This window comes from Periophthalmus magnuspinnatus, chromosome 8 (genome assembly GCF_009829125.3).
Source record: "Periophthalmus magnuspinnatus isolate fPerMag1 chromosome 8, fPerMag1.2.pri, whole genome shotgun sequence".
NCBI lineage: Eukaryota > Metazoa > Chordata > Actinopteri > Gobiiformes > Gobiidae > Periophthalmus > Periophthalmus magnuspinnatus.
Genome location: NC_047133.1, coordinates 26868212 through 26890185, shown reverse-complemented (window position 1 = coordinate 26890185; position 21974 = coordinate 26868212). Strand labels below are relative to the sequence as shown.

General features: G+C 38.7%; 2 protein-coding genes across 4 annotated transcripts; one reads left to right on the top strand and one right to left on the bottom strand.

The window, feature by feature from the left end:
• Nucleotides 1–1657: 1657 nt before the first annotated feature.
• slc5a11 (solute carrier family 5 member 11) lies at nucleotides 1658–7443 on the top strand. The gene is given in 17 exon segments (XM_033971128.2): nucleotides 1658–1782; nucleotides 1965–2102; nucleotides 2549–2620; nucleotides 2715–2819; nucleotides 2906–2965; nucleotides 3073–3177; nucleotides 3251–3356; nucleotides 3433–3513; nucleotides 3594–3799; nucleotides 3869–4004; nucleotides 4377–4484; nucleotides 4568–4718; nucleotides 5338–5506; nucleotides 6386–6601; nucleotides 6889–7033; nucleotides 7097–7248; nucleotides 7251–7443. Coding segments are annotated over 16 exon segments (2007 nt in total). The 5' UTR covers nucleotides 1658–1782; nucleotides 1965–1982; the 3' UTR covers nucleotides 7326–7443.
• Nucleotides 7438–20963, bottom strand: arhgap17b (Rho GTPase activating protein 17b). 3 transcript variants are annotated; one of them, XM_033971123.2, is made up of 20 exons: nucleotides 20559–20963; nucleotides 17793–17832; nucleotides 14757–14861; nucleotides 14096–14172; nucleotides 13893–14004; nucleotides 13691–13767; nucleotides 13520–13622; nucleotides 13358–13426; nucleotides 13197–13278; nucleotides 12963–13090; nucleotides 12400–12511; nucleotides 12231–12312; nucleotides 12051–12131; nucleotides 11802–11915; nucleotides 11636–11727; nucleotides 11418–11553; nucleotides 10502–10774; nucleotides 10012–10133; nucleotides 9222–9617; nucleotides 7463–8355 (listed from the first exon to the last, which is right to left on the bottom strand). In XM_033971123.2, the coding sequence occupies exons 1-20, from the start codon at nucleotides 20609–20611 to the stop codon at nucleotides 8210–8212; spliced, it is 2400 nt and encodes a 799-aa protein (XP_033827014.1). In that variant the 5' UTR covers nucleotides 20612–20963; the 3' UTR covers nucleotides 7463–8209. The 3 variants fall into 3 exon arrangements, with proteins under 3 accessions (XP_033827017.1, XP_033827014.1, XP_033827015.1); XM_033971124.2 differs by lacking the exon at nucleotides 7463–8355 and adding an exon at nucleotides 8816–8867 and having other exon boundaries at nucleotides 20559–20958; XM_033971126.2 differs by lacking the exon at nucleotides 10502–10774 and having other exon boundaries at nucleotides 7438–8355; nucleotides 20559–20958.
• Between the last annotated feature and the right edge of the window lie 1011 nt (nucleotides 20964–21974).

Sequence of the window (21974 nt, the reverse complement as noted above, 5' to 3'; positions counted from 1 at the left end):
TGTTATATTTTTTAATTAGTTCATCATTTAATTCTTTTAATTCTCCCTTAGTCTATGTGGAGAACAAAACGCAGCACAGTGGATGGATACTTTTTGGCTGGGAAGAGCATGACCTGGTGGCCCGTGAGTCATTGCAAATTAATATACAACTCTAACCTCATTTAAATATTGGGGTCATGTCATCGAAAATAACCATCTAACTTTTGGCTAATTTTAGGTGGGCGCTTCTCTCTTTGCCAGTAACATTGGCAGTGGTCACTTCATTGGTCTGGCAGGGTCAGGAGCTGCTGCAGGGATTGGAGCCATTGCATATGAATGGAATGTAAGTAAGTTAATATGTTTCCATTTCAATTGTGTAAATGTAATGAAAATTACATTAGTATACAAGTATTATTTTGAAATTAACAGGGCATGTTCATGGTTTTGCTGCTGGGATGGGTCTTCCTACCTATTTATCTTGCTTCTGGGGTGAGGACATTCAAAACATACAGACCTTACTTATTAAAAATGATCTTAACTCTAACAATAGACACCTATTATTTTGCTATGATGTCATGCTCCTGGGACTCCAAAAGTCCCAGGAGCATGACATCGCCACTGGGCTGGTAACGCAGCATTGAGTGAAAATACAAATAACGGAAAAGCAAAAAATTATAGCAACACAAAATGTGAAAATATTTTATTATGAATTGTTAGCTGTCACTTTTTGTTCAGTCATATAGATCATATATTAGTTAAATATGACAATACAATACTGTTTTTGTGCTAAATTATATTATGTAGACATCTATCTCTTAACTAAGCCCAAATGTTGATTCATGAATTTCTCTGTATGAGCAATACATACATTATAAAGGATATTATTATTGATCTTCATGTAGCAACAATCAGTTTAATTTTAGGTCAAATCAAGATAAGTAATGTATTGTAAATACTGTTATATTTTTGTAAGCTTTGAGGACAGACAGAAGTTTGTTATTTATTTATCATACTGATGGAAATGTTTGAGAGTATATAAAGTAAATGTATACACTGAAAGGTTATACAGATACAACGCTGTATTACTGAACATTAAACATATTTATTATTAAATTCATTATGTGTTACTTTAGAGATAAATCTAGAAAAATAAATTAAATTCAATAAATAGTAATAAATTCTAATGTTGTTATTGAAGTATTACAGTGGACAGTGTGCAATATAGACTTTTGACTCATTGTAAAATATCCAGTATGTCTACATACTTGCTTATACTTATGTCAACTCTGACAAATAAACATATGTTTAAATAATCATAAATAAGTCAATGTTTGTTTGTTTGTTTTTGTTTTTTTGTTGTTGTTGTTTTGTTTAGGTTTTTTATGGATTTTAAGGATTCCATTTGATTATTCAAAGTCAGCTACTTAAGTATATCTTTCTATTAAAATCTATTAAAAAGGTGAGGGTGTATCAGTCCTCCTCCGTTATCTACATTAGATGTTTTGCATTTGGAAACCCATTGACAGTGCATATTGATAAGCCTGTACTGTTAATGAACTCATCCACAACATGTTTTAGCTCCATTATTAGCAGCGTGTGCATGTGCAGGCCACCTTTCTCCTGCCAAGTGTCATAAAACATTTACACTTTAACGTGTAGTGGAAGAGGTGTGTGTGGAGTTTGACCTGCACGGAGCGAAGAAGTTTCATAACAAAAAGGGATATTCTGGGATCTTATAGATGTTATTCATGACAAAAGCCCACTAAGTACACCAAGACTACCTGTAAAGAAGCCCAGCTGAAGGTAAGATTATAATCATTTTAGCACTGTGGACTTTGATTATCATTGTGAATCTTTCAAACAGCCTAACATAATCCTTTGTGTCTATGCTGCATGGAAAAATTTGATCTATAAAATGCAAGTTTTACTACCATTAATTTGCTTCCTCATGGAGTACATTATCATTTATTATTTCACACTTACAGATCACTTTTCATTTCTACATGAAGCAAGTCAACATGGCCCCCTCTCCATCGCCTCCTCCACTGAAATCATCACTTGTTACTTTGGATATTGTGGTCCTAGTTGTTTACTTCTTGCTTGTGTTGGCTGTTGGATTCTGGGTAAGAAACACTCCTGTATTTTGTGGATTATTTTAAAGGTGCACAATGTGACTTTTGAGGTGGAGGGTATGCCACCTACTGGTCTCATGGTGATGTTACTGCTTTTCCTGAAATAGTCCACAGTATGGCATTAAACTTATCTAGTTTGCATTTATGCAGTTAGAGGTGTTTTTATTGCTTAAAATCCCTTGAATGCTTTTTTATTGAAAGCAGGCCCACTTCTCCACAGATCTGACCTATAATTTGGCCTGTCATACTGTGGAAAATTCCAGACAAGGCTTTTCCATAGTGGTGAGCAAATGACATCAGAAAAGTTACATAGTACACCTTTAAGTATGTCACAAACTATATTAAATCATTCATAATAATTGTGTTATGCATACAGCCTTCCTTCCTGTTATATTTTTTAATTAGTTCATCATTTAATTCTTTTAATTCTCCCTTAGTCTATGTGGAGAACAAAACGCAGCACAGTGGATGGATACTTTTTGGCTGGGAAGAGCATGACCTGGTGGCCCGTGAGTCATTGCAAATTAATATACAACTCTAACCTCATTTAAATATTGGGGTCATGTCATCGAAAATAACCATCTAACTTTTGGCTAATTTTAGGTGGGCGCTTCTCTCTTTGCCAGTAACATTGGCAGTGGTCACTTCATTGGTCTGGCAGGGTCAGGAGCTGCTGCAGGGATTGGAGCCATTGCATATGAATGGAATGTAAGTAAGTTAATATGTTTCCATTTCAATTGTGTAAATGTAATGAAAATTACATTAGTATACAAGTATTATTTTGAAATTAACAGGGCATGTTCATGGTTTTGCTGCTGGGATGGGTCTTCCTACCTATTTATCTTGCTTCTGGGGTGAGGACATTCAAAACATACAGACCTTACTTATTAAAAATGATCTTAACTCTAACAATAGACACCTATTATTTTGCTATGCTATTCTTTTTTTTTTTTTTTTTTAGGTTACCACAATGCCTGAGTATTTACAAAAACGCTTTGGTGGCAGAAGAACGCAGTTACTGATAGCTGTCTTATACTTATTTATTTACATCTTCACAAAGATCTCAGTATGTAGTCTTTATCCTTTTATGTATTTGGTTTGTACATTTTCTATATTCAATTTTGGTTATGATTTGGCAGGTGGATATGTATGCTGGTGCTTTGTTCATTCAGCTTGCATTGCAGTGGAATATTTACCTTTCGGTTGTGCTGCTCCTTTCAATAACAGCTGTATACACAGTAGCAGGTTATTATTTATTATTCATACATTTTAATCTGTCTTATGTACGAGACAATAGTAAATGTTACATGTTTTGTGGTAGGTGGTTTGGCTGCAGTTATCTACACAGACGCAGCTCAGACTATGATCATGTTAGCGGGGGCATTGACACTCATGTGCTACAGTAAGGCACATCCATAGTAAAAAATATTATATTAATCCATTTGACTCTTGAATATGTCTAACTTGTGTGTTTTCTTTCAGGTTTTGCAGAAGTTGGAGGCTGGAACGCTCTAATGGAGGGATATGCTGATGCCATTCCCTCTGTACGTGTGCCCAACACAACCTGTGGCATCCCCCGAGATGACGCTTTTCAATTGTTCAGAGACCCAGTGACCTCTGACCTCCCCTGGCCTGGGGTGCTCATTGGCATGTCTATCCCCTCCATGTGGTACTGGTGCTCTGATCAGGTACTCTGACTCTGAATGCTTAATACAATTCTAAACAATCTGCATCTGGCATGTTTGCTGTTTCTGCAGGTGATTGTGCAGCGCTCACTCGCAGCTAAGACTTTGACCCATGCAAAAGGAGGCTCCCTTTTGGCTGTGTACCTCAAAATCATACCTTTTTTTGCTGTGATGTTACCAGGAATGATCAGCAGAATCTTATATACAGGTACAGTCATACCAACAGATGAGAACATACTGCATACACACATTCAAAAGGAGTATAAATACTTCAGTGAAACTTCAGAGCAGATAATTCTGACTCTGTGTTTCTCAAACTGTAGTAGAGCTGCCTCACAGGGTGGTACACATGGCCCTCTGTATTTGTTTTATTTACCGACAAATCTATGTTTTGTCTTCTATGTTTATTATTTAGAACTACCATATCAAAGCTTTAGTCTCATTTCAGTCTATATGTAGCCCTAAATTTGGTCTGATAAAGTCCAGGTTTGGATCTGGTGGTACCCAGAAAGCCAAATAATATCTTATATCTTATTGTAAGAACCAGTATAATAACTAATCTAACTTTACTGTCACCTAGATGATGTGGCTTGTGCAGACCCTGATTTGTGTAAACAGATTTGTGGAAACCCAGTGGGTTGTACAGACACTGCTTATGCCAGGCTGGTCATGGAGCTGCTGCCGGCAGGTGACACCAACTATTCTCTGTCTCTTAAAACTAAAATGAGTACAAATCTTTTCTAAATGTTTTTTTTTTTTCTTCTGTCCTAGGTCTGCGTGGTCTGATGATGGCTGTTATGATTGCTGCTCTCATGTCCTCCCTCACATCCATCTTCAACAGTGCCAGCACCATTTTTACCATGGATCTATGGAAGACTTTTAGGTCCAGGGCATCAGAGTGGGAGCTCATGATTGTTGGCAGGCAAGTGTACATTAATATAACTATAATTAAAGGGGCACTACATATTTTTCTGCTGTAGGGTTCGTCTCGTACCTGTCTCCATGGAGGTGTTCTTACTTTTTCTAGAATGTTCAACGATATAGCATTATACTTATTGATCTCGATGGAAACTAGCAGTTGGCACAACCAAGCCATGTTATAGGTCAGATCTGTGGAGAAGCAACCCCTCTCACAGTAAGAGTGCTTGCATTTATTTACATACACATTTAAAAACAGCCATAGTTGACCAAAATGCTTCACAGGTTTAGTATCACATATTTTTCTGAGCAACAAAAACATCTGTAATATAATAAATGCTAGATAGATGAGTTTAATGCCATACCATAGAACATTCCAGACATAGCAAGAACAACTCCATGACAACAAGAAGTGCTGAATACACCATCTACCGCTTATTCTCACACCTAATTATCAAACATTAACACTGTGATATCCTATTACACTGTGATATTTTCTGACACAAACTTTGAATTTCCTACATCCATAAATCTGTACAAGAGTCTTTTTCCATTGGACCTTGTGATTGATTGCCAGCCATTATTAAACGTGACATCTAAGTGTTTTGTGTATGTTTCCCTAGAGTCTTTGTGCTGGTTCTTGTGGGGGTGTCTGTGTTGTGGATACCTGTGGTCCAGGCCAGTCAGGGGGGGCAACTATTTATCTATATTCAGTCTATCAGCACCTACCTGCAGCCTCCCGTTTCCATAGTATTCATCATGGGCTGTTTTTGTAAGAGGACCAATGAAAAGGTGAGGTCTAATTTTATGGGACTGAAATCGTATGCGCACTATGTAACTTTTGGTGTGACACACACCAACAGCTTGTCTTCATGCTGATATAATTGCTTGGCCTTGGTATTTAACTTGCATTTATTAATTTACAAGTGATTTTGTTTATCAAAAATATCTTGAAAAGTGCATTCTTACTGTGAGCAGTAGCCTTTCCACAGATCTGATCTGTAACCTGCTCTGTGGCATTGCTTGCTTATATCCGGGGATAATTTAAAGGCCATACTCTGCCTGGCCAAAAAAGGTCACACACTCTAATATTTGGTTGTTCCGTCTTTAGCTTTGATTACGGCACACGTTCGCTGTGGCATTGTTTCGATTTTGCTTCTGCAATGTCAAAGATTTATTTCCATCCAGTGTTGCATTAATTTTTCACCAAGATGTTGCATTGATGATGGTCGAGTCTGACGCTGCACAAAGCCTTCTCCAGCACATCTCAAACATTCTCAATGGGGTTAAGGTCTGGACTCTGTGGTGGACAATCCATGTGTGAAAATGTCTCATGCTCCTGAACCACTCTTTCACAATTTGAGCCCGATGAATCCCAGCATTGTCATCTTGGAAAATGCCCGTGCCATCAGGGAAGAAAAAATCCATTGATGGAATAACCTGGTCATTCAGTATATTCAGAGGTCAGCTGACCTCATTCTTTAAGCACAGACTGAACCTAGACCTGACCAACCGCAGCAACCACAACTTATTTGCTTAGTTAAATCCAGGTGGCAACTTTTTTTTGGCCAGGCAGTGTACCAAAGCAATAACATTTCCATGGATACAAGTAGGTGGTAGACCCTCCACCAGAAAAGTTGCACTTTAAGCTGATTTATGTCCACTGTGCAGGGTGCATTTTGGGGGCTGGCTCTGGGTCTGCTGATTGGCTGTATACGGATGTTGTTGGATTTCATCTATCCCCAACCGCAGTGTTATCAAGCAGACGACAGGCCTGGAGTGTTAAAATATGTGCATTATCTGTACTTCTCCATGTTGCTGTCTGCCATTACTCTGATTGTGGTGGTGGCCGTCAGTCTGGTGACAGAGAAGCCAAGACCAGAACAGGTGAGCAACACTCCAGCAAGAGCAAGCTTAGTTTGTCATTTATTAACCAAGTGCTTTTTGCTCATTATCTTGTAGATTATCAGTGTAATTTTTGCACGGTTATACCGGCACAATTTTTTATTTTGCCTGGTTCTCAAATAATGTTGAAAATGTACTATGAGGAGGAAAAAAACTAGTTCACATTCTGGATTCATGATTTACCTTTCAAAAAAAAAAAAAAAAAAAAAACACCTCTCCCTTACAATCGTTAGAGAACATAATACTGATATGAATGTATTGTGTTGTAGATATCTCGCCTCACCTGGTTCACAAGGTCAGACCCTGTAGAGACTAAAGGGCAGGTGGACCATAGCAGTAACAGGGCAGAGGCGACGATCAATCAGACACAAGAAAAAGAGCCAGGCAGCAACAGAGTATCATTTGAACGCAGGGGTAAGCACGCAATACATTTTTTTAAACAGTAGCTCTTGATTTATATTCTTTTTTTCCCTGTAGCCTCCATGACGTCTTCAGTTAGAGTGCATCAATCAAAGCTGCTGTCTGCCCTCTACTGGCTCTGTGGGATGGAGAGACGACAGGAGGAGGACAGCAGTCCTCCTCCTCCTCCTCCTGTACAACCCGCTTGTTCACTGGAGGAAAAAGCCACAAACTCAAAATGGTTGTTAATGTCAACCTCATCATTTGTTTAACTGTAACGGTTTTTATTATTGGCTACTGGGCATGAGTAATGGAAGTATGAACAGTAAGAACTGTATGCATGTATAACTTATGTAGATCAAATGTATATGACAAATGTTTTTTTTTGTTTTTACAAAATCAAACTGAATCATATATTTAAAAATATTTTGACTTTAATCATTGTATATGCATTTGTGGATGGACATACTGTATGTGGGAAAACAGGAATTCTGCATAAAATAAACACAAAGATACAAAAAAAATACCCCAACAGAGTTAGGATTGTCTGGTACTTTTGTACAAAAATATTTTGGCTTTGGTTCATCATTGCATTCAACTTAAAGGGAAGTATTTATTATGCAATGCATAGAATTAAGGAAGCACATGAAAATATGCCCACTTAAATCAAGTCAAATACAATCTCGGTTTTGTTTTTATGCCTTTTAAAAATAATAAAATGCTAGTAATAAATATTGGCAAAGTAGAAGAGCCTATCACTTGAACAAGACTGTATTATGAATTGCACTTATCCAAGACATTTTGTTAAACATAAAGCTTAAACTTTTTTTTTTACTTTAGTGGTGCACTTCTTTGGTCATTTTTAAATTTGAGTGCATGTCATACGTTTTTTTTGTTTTGTTTGTTTGTTGTTGTTTTTTTTTACTAAAATAGGAACCAAAAAGTTGCAAATCAAAACTTTACAACTTTCATTAGATGTGATGGGATGAAAACTATCTGCCTAATTAATTTATGATCTTAAGACAAAGTACTTTCTGACACTTTAAGCAATAACAGTTTGTAGAGTATAGTAAAGGTTCACTGCATTTATAGGGCATAAGAACAGAGAGCATGCAGCAATAGTTCAAAGGCTGCAGGTCTCCTGATTTAAATAGAAACATTTCAATGGTAAAGTTAAAGCAGGACTCTATTTCACAGCATAGTACTCTCTGTGATTGACAGGTCTGAGAGAGGCGTGGAGTCAGGCTCCTGACCAGCAGCAGAGCGCTCCTCTGGTTGATCCACAGTCACCTCTGGGATGAAGGCTCGGCCAATCCCTTTTACAATTGGTCCTGTGTCTATATAAGAAAATGTAAAATCTAGTCAGTACAGTATTTAATTATATTGGTCATAATCATAAACGTAGGACAAGCAACACTGAAGGAATCTTCAAACAAACTGGGAAACACACAATATGTATAGTCTCAGGAAAATGCGTTGTGTGTTCATATTTTACAACTAACACTTTGTTTGAAGCATACAAACACACAACAGAGGTCACATTTAAAACATGGGTAGTAGTTAAAAGCACCAGAATATTGCTGAGGGCCTTTGATAGGAAATAAAAGAGAAGCATGTCAGTCGTGTTAATAGAGGGTTATATACAAGACACACAGTGGCATACATTGTACATGTATGCATTTGCATTAGCATGTAGTATACAAGTCCAAAAGGCTTCTAAAAGAGCACACCCCACACACAAACACACATGCAGTTGAACCAAAGCAGAGCTAATGCATCAGCCATTGGAATCCTTACCATTACCTGCCTTGCAAAGCTGCTCTTAGAGGCAGGCCAGCTGTTCACACATCTGGAATATTTACACATTTACCATCATGCTTTGAATCACCACAGTTATGAGTAAGAGTGTAAGCATTATAACAGTTACACCAAAGGCCAATAAGCTAACAAGCTTTTATAAGTAGCCAAAATCCTTTGATACCTATATCAGCACATGGCAAGAGCATCATTTTGGCCATTCCAACACCAGACAAAAGGTTACACAAAACTCAATATTAACACTGTTTTTGACACTTTACTTACTTACACATTACTACAAGTAGTTATAAGCCTGTCCTGGATCTGTCACTTACATTAACCATAACAACTATTTTAATATAACTATATACATTTTTTCATTATATTTTGATTGTTTTATATTTACCTGTGATGATTTTGGAGGCGGAGTTAAAAATTCCATTACTATCATTTATCCCAGGCTGCGGTGGTGGCGGCATGTTGGGCCGTGGGCGTGGCTTTGGGGCAGGCCTAGCAGGACGAGGCAGGGATCCGTACTGGTGCAGAGGGAGCGGTGCATCGTGAGGGGGAGTATTTGGAGGGGTCGGTGTCCTTGGGGGTGAGGGCTCTGATTCAGCCAGGGTCTGGTGGGACAAAGGGGGCTGTGGAGGTGGGTGACTGGGAGCAGTGATCAGAGCCTCTTTACTGGAGTGGCGTCTGGGAGTGACTGGGGGCTGATGTGTGGAGCCAGGCGTCTGGTTATTGGACTGATGAGCAAAGGGGCTCGCCTGTTTGGGAGGTGCTGGAGCCTGCTTCTTGGTACCTGTGAATAATTCAAAATGGCTTTCTGATATCCCCAATATTCAGCATGTCCTACTTTAAGCTTGTACAGTGACTATGCAAATTATCAGTTCTGTATTTTTATAAAGTACATACAAAAAGCAGAAATGATGCAGAAATGTGATTCAAAAGCTTGAAAAAAAGCTTTCATACAGGATGTCTGCACTGGTGTGAGATGCTTACTTTGACTGTTGTATCCCCTATACCAAAACAGCAGTGACAACTATTTTTACTAATTTCTTCGCTAATTGCTTTAACTAGGCAGTAGTTTAGTTTAGTTCAGTTTTTTACTAAATAAGATCCTTAGAAACAGTGGTTACATTTCTTAGACCTGTGTGGTACTATATACTATTATAATAAACCTAAATGGACCTCACCTTTTCGCATCATGTGTGGGCTGGGACCCCGCGTCCCACTTTGAGATTGAGGTGTACCTATTGTCAGATGGATCGACCCATTTCTCTGCGAAGGTGGTGTAGAAATTTGCTCTCGGGCAGGGCTGTAGAGATAAAGGCATCTTCAGGTTAAAGGATATCATGCAGTGTGTACAAAATACAAATTGTACAGTGCATGCCCAAATCAAACAATGAGATAAACATCAAAATGTCAAACAGGAAAACAAGCACATTGACAGAAAGGTGGGATATGTTTTTTACATTGAGTATTTGACACATGAAAAATTAACTAAGAATAGGCATATTACATTTGATGTTGCACTACACATCATTACAGTGGACAGTGGGACTGCGTTACTTTTCTTTGAGAAGGTGAACAGCATAGGACAATCACACAGACAATAGAAAGTGAGGGCAAAGTTCCAGGCGGCTGATTGGCTGCAGGCAGGCGGCACAATGTTGCTGATCTTACCTGTTGTCCTCTGAGCTGACCTGGGCTTTAACCTGAGGCTGCTCTGTCACTGCAGGGACCCCACCACCAACAGAAACAGCAGCGTTAGCAGCAGCACCCACCCTCAGCTCAGACTCTGCGGGTGGACTCACAGCCTGGGGCTCGGCCTGTGCAGTACCACACAGCTCCAGAGGGGGCAGTGGGGGTTGAAAGGTAGGTGAGGTTAGCTGTGGGTGCTTTTTAAGTACAGTGCCGGATCTACGAGGAGCAGGCTCTGGGTGTTTGTTACCGGTGCTGGTGAGGAGTAAAGGGCAGAGTGTTCAGGACAAACTACACAACCAAAGACCATCAGCAGACAGAACTATTGTTCTATGAACTCCAGATGACCACCAGTGTTCACAGAAGACAGAACATTGAATGTTTTCTCCCAGATACAATGAAACCAGAACAAGACAAAGAAGCCTACAAAAGTTCTGAACAGAAAAAATTGAGCTGAGACAAAGCAAAGGCTGTGGACAAATGCAGAGGAAGCCCATAGAAAACAGAACAAGCTCCTACAGTTGACCTGAGCTTTAATAAAAAACACATACAACAGAGAAACAGAAAAGAACAATTCTACTTATCTGGAAGAAAAATTATTATAGAACCAAAATGAAAACACATTAACCAATGAGCAGTGCTCAAACTATGTTTTAACATTTACACAAATTGCTCCCTTTTTACTTTTTTTAACTGATATCAAATGGTTTACTGAACAGCCTTTTTGAACTCAGGACAAGGCAGGTCTCCACTTGGGGTCTCAGACACTTTTATGGATTCATCGGCCACTACATAAAGCGCTGACACATTTCCCTTTGACTCCTGTCTGCTCAGAGTCTTGGGGCGGGATGGGAGGGTGAGGGGCAGGCTGAGGCTCAGGTTGGCCCGGGACAGGTACCTGTCTTTACGGGGGGTGTGAGTATCCCCCTCATGCCCTTGGCTGCCAGGACGCTTCCTCTCCAGGTTGGGCTCAGGGTCTGGGGTTGGTGGGTGAGTGGGCAGGGCAAACATGTCTGATACATTGAATTCCACCTCTGAAAGTAACATTAAATGTATAGTTAATATTATGTCACTTTTATTTATACTGTTACATTTAGAGTCCCAAAAGTGGCCCACCATCAGGAAAGAACCAGTCAGCGTGCTGGATAATGGGCTCGATGATTGCGACCACAGCTACAGAAGTTGCAGCTGCCATCTCTGCTAATGACCTGAAAACAGAAATACAGGTGAGAGCGATAATAGACAGTATAATATACAGCATAACATTGCCCAAACTGCTCACCCTTCGGTCTTTGGCCAGAGCAGGTTGGGCCCCAGGACTATTGCAATGTTACTTGGAGTCATCTTATTTGTTTCACTGTCTTGAGCAAGTCTAGCCAAAAATTTTACTAGATACCTGCAACAGACAAAAAATCAACAACCTTACCATCCAATATTACGATCTTTGTCATTTACTATCTAACTGTCACAGCTGAAAGTCATTTCCTCATGCCATTACAGCAACAAATAAAAATGTAATCATTTGTCATACCTAAAATTGGTCTTGTGTGCCTTTGGTAACTGGTCACATGTCACCCATAAGGCCTGGAGTCTCTTGTCAGGGTCCGACACACTGAAACACAATTAAATGACCTGTTACATAAGCATGTACACTGCCTAAGGTGTGTCTCTTTATAGACACTTTTACTCTACAGGTGAATGCTTGTCTTACTTTGAGGCCTGGGTCCACTCATCATACAAGCCAAATGTCATGAGAGGTTCAGGAAGCTCCCTCAGGTATGACTTGAGGGCTCCTACAAACACACACACACAGATAGACTGTAAGCAAACATCTGGAGAGGCTGGTTTTCACATGAAGGCAGTTTCAGAAAAGGTTGTACCGGCTACAGCGTGAGGATCCGAGTAAAATTCCTCCAGTTGTGAAGTGGAACAGTCCAAAGCTGCTTTCAGTTTTTTCAGTTTAGAGGCACCAGCAGCTATTCGGAAAAGACCCTGAAGGGAGACAAAGGGTGCATGTTTAAGACAGGAACAGACTAGTTTCAGACTGAAAACCGAGAAGTACTGAGATATAGATAGAGGAAGTTAAACAAATAATAACTGACAAATGTGAAAGAAACTGAGAAAGTAGAAACTATATGATTTGAAGCCAGATGTTTTTATTTATTCAGTTATACTACCACTAAGGTACAATAAGCAGTGGGCAGACAAATAAATGACCACAGTTAAAATGACATGAAATTAATTGACCACATTGCGACGCATTTGCACTTTTGTTACAAGCATGCTTATATAGTCATCACCTCAGGGTCTTGCTTTAAACTATGATTGAGAATGCCTTAAATGAACAATATTCTATTAAGCTAACTGTAAAAAAAAATACTGATAAATTTACCTTTGATTCTAAATGTCAGGGGGGCAACTTAACATTTCATCATCATCATACCTCTTCTTTCATTCCAGTTTCCAGAAGCATCATGACACAGGCCTCTAACGGCAGGGCAATCTCCCGGTTACTCCTCTTCAAATGCTCCTCCAAAGCTGTACCAAATGCAGGCTTCTCCATCCAGGAGTCTAGACGACAAAAATATTTATGTTAGTTTATTTTTATATTTTCTGTATTACATTTTCAAAACCACCACAAATCTATGATACTGTTCAAATAAAGGGACTGTGCTACCTTGTTGTATTTGTATCGTTGGTATAGCTGTCTCCAACACTGCTAGGGATTGTCTGTGGAAGTCAGCCTGGGCCTGCAACAGCTGTAAAATATACATTAGTTTTTGTTTTTTTCCTCAGTGTGGTACTAAAATATTCAGAATTAATATAACGCATACCTACCAAAACATAATAGCGAGCATATTCTCCCTCCTTAGAAGCAAAGTTGTACATGTCTGCAGAAAGCTGGTCCTGTAGGTAATGTAATGATATATATAGCATTAACAAGATTTTTTTAAGATGAAATACTACCAAACTGGCAACACTGAGTCGTGTATTACTAACCTTGCATATTTCTACTTTATTAAGAGCTTCGTCCATTTCATCTTTGAGGGAGTCAACCTTAGCTGCCATGGTTGGATTGTTAGACTTGAATGCTTGGTACCATCTGGAAAGGGTACAGTTAATAAACAAAAATAATATTAAAAAGCATTATTTAAAAAAGTACTTTGTTACCTTGTTTTGGCTGAATCATAGTCCAAAACCAGTTTAGCGAGTTGCTTCCTTTGCTTTAATATGTTTGGAATATCCACCTGTGAGAAGAACAGTGACTTCAGCAGTGAGAATAAACATGCTTTTATGACCAATGTGACTGTGGGAAACCTGCTTATTAAAGAAAACACAGGCATTATAATAAGGTATATAAGGTCAAGTGTACCTCTGCCAGTTGATTGAGGGGCTCCAGGATGTCCCGCTCCAGAAGAACCTCATGCTGCATTAGTTCAGTGGCTAATTTGCCCTCGGCCTCCGCACAGGCATTAATCATTTTACTGTTAATCCACAAGAGCATTAAAACAAAATACGCTAGTTACAAGCTTATGTTTTTAAATAAGGGAGAAGTTGTTTTTTTTCAATTCTTACCCAATCATACTTTCATCTCCCAGCTGACTGCCTCCTTCCTGCATGGCTTGGGATAGCGCTGTTAAGGGCAGCTTTTTCTGCAAATTAAAAAAAAACTTGCATCAGACTTACTCTTTATTTTTGCATCCAAGACTATGTAGTATGTTATTTTGTATCTGAATTGAAAATACTTGGTCAAACATGCTTACACTTATACAGTTATACTATATGTTAATTGCCACTTACTCCTAGAGGCATTAGTCTAACTGGCCGCTCCTGCAATTTTCACAATTTGTAGTGCTATGTATTTAATTTAACAGTATTGAATTTTACTTCACAATATTAAAAGAGCTACTGATATCTCTTAAAGCACAAAGTTTCCAGATTGTTGCCAAAGTGGTGCCTTGCGCAAAGGAAATATCTGACACTGGGCCAAAGCTGAATATTTTTCTCCTGAGTATCAGTGTTACATAAGCGGAGAAGATGCTATGTGCTCATTCCACTCGATAGCGAAGCCTTGCTAACACTGACACTGCAGTCACACTCAATCACTTTACATTCCTGTCAGAGCTGCACCTCTCCAAATGAAACTGTGTGGTATGTTGTTTACAATGCTGTAACAAGACATTTACGACAGTGCAAAGTCCTGAGGTGCAGGGGTAATAGGAGACAGAGGACGTACCTGTCTCTTCTCTGTGTCTGTGCCCAGCTGTCCCTGTAGGCAGGACACCAGCTTCTTGTGAGCATTGTGAGACACCTGTCGCACCAACTCCATTCTCTTCTCGATCTGCAAATATCAAAAATATTTTAAAACGTTACTATGGTTTGCTAATAGATTTTTTAAATATAACTATTAATGGTATAAGTGTATGACCAAATGTCTTTTACAAAAACATGTTACATATTTAAAGGTGCGCTATGTAACCTTTCTGGTTTGGGTCCACCACCTACTTGTCTCCATGGAGATGTTATTGCTCTGCCTGGACATTTAATGCATCTAGCTTGCATTTTTTTCATTCCGCAAAAATTCTATACAAAATACAAGCATTCTTGCTGTGAGTGGGGTCGCCTCTCCACAGATATGGCCTGTAACTTGTCTTAGTGTCGTCACCTGCTTTTGTTATTGATGATTTTTTAAGTTTAATGCCATACTGTGGAAAATATAGGCTAAGCATTAACATCCCAATGGAGACGATCGCGTGGTGGACCCCCATAAGTGTTACATAATAGTAAACCTTTAATACTCTGCAGTAATTCTGTATCATATTGATGCATTTTACTTTTTCAATGTATTGTGTCATTGCTGATGTTTGTGACCTTTTTAAATGTATTAATTCTACTTGCACAGGAAATGAACCTGGACCAAAACTAGAAATGATCATAGCCTGCTTCCTCTTCCTGTTTCAGTGTAGACAGCCTTTGACAGTAATTCCATCTACGTGTCCCTCTGCCGTTACTTTTATGCTTACAGATCGTCTTCTCCCTAGTAAAGAGATGAGAAGCATATGCATTAGGCATATGCTTCTCATCAATAAGGTCATCGCAAAGGCAGCAATTATTTAGCATTAATAAACTTTAAACAAATGTCACTTCGTAGAGTATTCTTACCCTATGAATAAGTGACATTCAGTTAAATATTTCTACTGTACACTTTTTTCCATTGGGTCAGACCACAACTGGAATTCAGCTTCCTGGCCTGGATGCCATAGATTGATCCCAGGCTGTGATTAATGCTTGGAAGTGCAGCTCTTTTTAGGAGACATTCTGATTGCATCCAGACATCTTACATTTAGTGCCAAAATGGCTAATAAAAGAGGCCAGACTGGAGCTGTGTAGGCGGGACAAAAAAGCTGGGATATACTGGGAAATCCCATTGTGTTTGCTAGTGTAAAATGTGCTCTCAAACTGAACTGAGGCCACTGACAGACATTTAAATTGGATGATGAATTAATTATATTGGGAATATCGAAGTGTATGTCTCTGTCTTGCAAAATACATTGTTCTCCTGCAATGCTGAAAAAGCAATGGAAAAAACATAATTCTTACACACAAGTCTGAGAAGCGCATTTTTAAAAGTGTAAGTTGAATGGACGTGTTCAAATGTTGACCATCCACACTGCAACTTAAAGCAACAAAGTTACATGGTGGGTGGGGAAGGGGGTTAAACTATACGTTAGAGACATTAAGTAATGTGTTGAAAATAATGGCAGCAAAAAGTTACAATTCTAGTCTGACAGCTTTCCCTGCTTTATCAACACTGCAGACATGTCCAAGCAGGATCCACGTCTTCGTGCCTAATGCAAAAGATCATAAACAAATGGAGAAAGTGCTTAAACAACCACCTTGGAAATCACTGATAATCTTCCAAGTTAAAAAAAAGAGTGGGGAAAAAATACAACACAATGTCTCCGGTAAATGTAAGAAAAGTCTACTCAAGATGACCACTGAGAGGTATCTTCAATGTTGGTCATTTGACACTGCATTCCTTACAAAGACTGAAGGAATGTCCAATGCTCTGCAATCATCTGCCAGTGATACAAGCACCAAAGAATGGGAAAAAGGAGAAAAACATCCGCATAAAGGGCTGGGTCACTTTCTTAATTCATCTTAACCAAGGGCAAAATAGTACACTGTAATGATGTAGTGACTGAAGCCTGTTTTTGATAACTGAATATATAAAGCATATTTTGTGGAGATATGAAGGTGATGATTATGTTCCCCAACACTTGAAATCTGTTAACTACACTTAAGCCATTAATCGACCAGGATGAAGACTCAAGATGGTCTACTATATGGTTTTCAAATTCTTCCAGTTATAGTATCTGTTCTTTTTAGCAAATTTATATATATATATATATATATATATATATATATATATATATATATATATATATATATATATATATAGACACACACGCACATATATTAATGAAACTGCTTGCTTAGCACACCCACTACCAAGCCACACAGGGTTCATAGTTCACCGCTGCATGTCATAAAACTACTAATTAAAGCTTGTTCAAGGATTTTTCATTCACAGACATTAACCCTTTCACTTCATCTCCAACTCTGCTTTTACGCAAACAAGGACAACACTTAAAAGTAGAAAAAAAGAGACCAATAATGTCTTCAGTGCCACCCCCATGTGATGATGCAATAGTGAGGGACTTTGAAGAAGAATGTTAATAGTTAAAGTCTCCAGATGGACTTGGCCTCTGCACAGAACTGTGGCTTAATAGCTTTAACAGAGTTTCACGGGAAACTGTAAGTCTCCTGGATTATGTTTTATTACAATCTCCCAAAAAACAACGTTAAAAGCACACTCTGATGCACAGCATTACACACTTCATTGGCCATAACTCTACGACTAAAACTGTAGAGGAACATTATTGGTGTTATAGGCTCACTTCAAGTACTTCCCTGCACCTTCTAGTCCTACTATTCTTCTAAATGCAAAAATAATTAAACATTTTCCTGCTCAACTTGTGTGACTATACAGTAAACTAACAGCCCATAAGAGGCAAATCTCCTTTTTTTGTCAATTGAGAGATTTTGAAAAGTTTGTCTATTTTGTTGTCTAAGATATTACAAATTTGCTATGTAACACATACATTATTACATTATTTCTTATATATTTACTCATCAAGAAACATTTGAAATTGATCTAAATGTAAGAATTTGACCTAAAGCTAGATTCATCACCTTGATAAGAGCTCACCTGTAGTAGATCATCGCTAAGCACCTCAGTTTTCTCAGCCCTGTGAACAAAAACAACACACATAAATCAGATAACTAAAGGCAACATTAACATAATCATTCTTAAGCAGTGAGTTTAGAAGATATACATGTTTTTTTTTATGTTGTTGTTGTTGTTGTTGTTGTTTTATGAACAGGTGGTGTATTTGGGATATTTGGATGCACCCTTGTACATTTAGCCTGAGCTACACTGTTGCCCATGAGCCACTGGGCAGTGTCTGATAGCACATACATGGCTAATGTGTGTGCAAGCTAATGTCAAGTACTACTACTGCTGCTGGGTTCCTCTCTGGTGTATTTTTAACTGCTAACATATTACTGAAGAACATCTATTGTCAGGTTTAATAATTAAAGCAATTGTATAAAGCATTACAGAAGATATACGATTTTTTTCCAGTTTATCGAGTTGGTGCCTGTGGCTGTTTTCCATGGCAGAGCTGTCAGATTCCTCCGCCCTGTTCCAACATGACTTCCTGTTGTGTCATCTGCACCTTGTTTGTTATGGCAACAGTGAAGGTGTGTGAAATAGGGCGGGAACCATCTAGTCAAGTGTTCTCCGAAGCACAACACACATTTGATCATTGTTTCTGACATACTGGACAGTGGCATCGTACTAAACATGCAAAGAATTTTCAACACCAATTTGCTTAATACGATGAACTACAAATATCACCTGCAGTATTGTATGGATGTTTATTATACAGTCAAAGAATAGGCGCTGGTTTGGGTTTCTTCTGGGCAGCAGAAATGACATCAGTTAGCCTACTTGCACAGTAAACATCTCTGTAACACGAATATGAAATCCCAGCTGCAGTCTCTGGAGACTCTTCCTCTCATCATCACACAGAGCCATATATTTGAATCTCACAGGGATCAATTACAGGACTCATTACCTAATGCTTTTTGTAGGACTCAGATGTAAATGTTACACCCTCATTGACAAGTGTATGCTAATGAACAAGGCCTTAGGGTCTTTAGACAAAAACTGTAGGACAAATGTTCATTTTAAAACTAAATCATATTTATATGATGATGACAGCTCAGAAGTTAAAAAGTTTAGCATGAATAAAACAAGACATTTATGGAATCCTGCTACTGTGACAGAAATGTCCCCATATAAAGCATATACCATGGTAAAAGCACAGAAAATGGTGGGTACGTGCAACGTAAAGTATCAGTGATGTAATGTCGAATTGATCATTACTATGACAAACTGATGCAGGGACGGTTTTAATCACAGCCTGTTGTGCATCTCATAGTAACTGACCAAAGAGCCATCAGAGATTTATATCAAACCAGTCACACAACACTGTCCTACTGAAGTGTTGACATCTATGTATTTTAAACCTGATCAATGTCATGCTGTCACTTTATTTATCCATGTAACATGTATAGAGTTTGCTTAAGTTTAAGGACAATAAAATATGACAATGATGCTTTTGTACTACAAGACTGATAATATGGGTAAAACTGGGTGTTATTAGATACTATTGTTCTATAGACTTTCGAGAATGTAATTTACAAGTGTATATGTGTTAGCATTCTCTACTCTCTGGTCAGGATAATTACTGTGCTCATATTACAGAGACTCTGAAGGAAAAGACTATGTGTACTATTTTAGTTTCTTGTCAATATTAAATTAGCATTGATTTGACTAAAAGCACAAGTCGTCTCGCTGCAGACGCTGTAGGTTCCAAGAATAGATCTCACGCTGAGCACAAGCTAAAACATAGGCCTACAATGTAGTAATGTATTAACATAGTAGTAATCAGCAAATAACTGACTTCTTTAAGTTGGGCCACTTTGGCCCATGGTGTTCAAGGCTGTTTCTCTGTCCCTCATCAACAGTTATGGAAATGCTTACTCCACAAATATAGTCTCTTCCTGAGTGAGACAGCTACAATGCAGACAGAAGTCAATTAAAATTGAAGATTGTTTGACTTTAAGCCACGATCACTTGTAGTATTCTTCCTGGTTATGAAAAACTGTCAATTAGATTTTATAGCGTCACAATAAAAGTATGCAAGGGGTTAGGGTTTTGTTGCAACATTCATGGACATTATGTTGTGGGCAGGAGGACCACAGCTCTGCAGATGAAAGGAAGGACAGATTACATGATTCTCTGGCACTGGTTGGTTCATTTGGGTTTTATATATATATATATATATATATATATATATATATATATATACACACACACACACACACACACACACACACACACACACACACACATAGATATTACCCAATGAACCACCTTTTTCCCAATTCTACACATACTTAGCCCACTTGAAACACTGTTGTATCAGTGGTAGGTGTACTTATACAGGTGTCTTACAGGTCTGTAGTCGTATTTCTAAAGCCTATTTCTTTAGCATTAGGAAGACCCTTCAGACATGTTATCAGTTGATCTTTAGTTGTAGTTTAGAGTAAACTGAGACTAAACAACTGTCCAGATTTGATCTGATTCATCTGTTTGGACCAAATGTTAAAGAACCTTGTTGTGGTTCTATATTTAGGTTGGAACAGTTCTTTAGATGTTGGATACAGTTCACATAATTCCTATTTTCAGTCAGGACAAAGAAGTTGCTTTGTACAGTCATAAGACTGAATAAACACAGGCCTACTACAGCTCATTAAAAAGTAACAAACACACAGTTTGTGACTGTGACTGCTTGGATAACTTTGATAAATACACTAACAATCAAGTGGCCATGGTCAAACCCACCTTCCCACTGTCTGGTTGGCGAGTTGCTTCATGCGATTGAACTGTTTCTTCATGGCTGTTTCTCTTCAGGCTCCTTTAAACGTAAAAAAAAAAAAATTGGCGACACGCCGTTTTTCATCCACAGAAGAAAAAGTAAAGTTACGTCGCAGCCATTGTGGCTGGAGCTCCGATCACTTGTGTTCAGTGCGCAGTAATCCCGGTGATATCCGCCAGTCTCTAAACAAAAGAACAACTAATAGTCACTCAAAGTGTCCCAGTGTAGCCCATGGAGCCCCATATCTAGCCGCTTGACACGTCTCAAGAAGTGGTCCGGGTTCAAGCAGTGCGCGAGAAAGAAGGAAGTGCGTTCACTTCCCTCTGCAGCCGCGGCGCTGCAGGGCCCTGCGCTGACATGTGATACCTCAGACCTCAGCGGGAGGAAAAGTGACTCAGCCTTTGCTCTGGCATTGTTGTCATGGTAAAGAAGGCTATTGATTTACTTTGTATGAGCTAATAAAACATCCCGTAGTAATCGTTTGTATGTAAGTGTTCAGAGGCTGATCACGGCCCTACACTCTCAGTTTCTATTGTGTTTAACCCATTAGGCTGTTATTAACAAAAGGGCAACCGCATGCGTTTTATTTAAGAGTGTTTACATTGCCAATTTTACTTATTTTGACTAATTACAATATGCATCCAATTTGCCCACGTTAAGCTTTGATTGTGATTCTTGCATTTTAATTGATGACATCAAACCCGCGCAGACCCAGTATCAGTTCAGTGAAGTGCACTCAGGCTAAACAGAAATCTGCTGCCATCTGATGGTCAGAGCGTAGTATAGCAGTTGATAGCTGTATGATTTTGTTTTCTTAATTATTGTAATTGTTAAAGGCGTAAAATCGTGGGGCACTGGCCTAAAGCTACACAGTGTTGTATATTTGTTCTGTGATCTGTATCTTGTCATGCAGTTGTTTATTGGCTGTGTTGGTGATGACAACTGTTGAACACTGTCCCAGTTGATGTCAGAGCTCATATAGGCTACACATACCTACTGTTCATTGCATTATAACCTATAGGCCTAAATGGGTAATAGTTGCTTGGCATATCCAGCATGATATCTCTCTGTATCGTATCTTTGTAAAGTATGGAGATGTGTATACTTTGGATCTCAGGCAAGGGTAATACACCAGTATGGTTCATGGCACCCTAATTTCAGTGCTACTGTTTTACTCCACAATAATTATTAAGGTTTTTTCTTCTGTTGGTTACAAAAAATATATAACTTAGATTTCCCACCTTCCAAATACTAAGTGAAAACCACATGTTTCTTTAAATACTGCAGCCATCAATCTCATAGGTCTGGACACCTGTGGACACCGACCAGCTTCTAATTCTCAATTTCAAAGCGTAAATGCATTAGTTAGTTTTAAAACACTT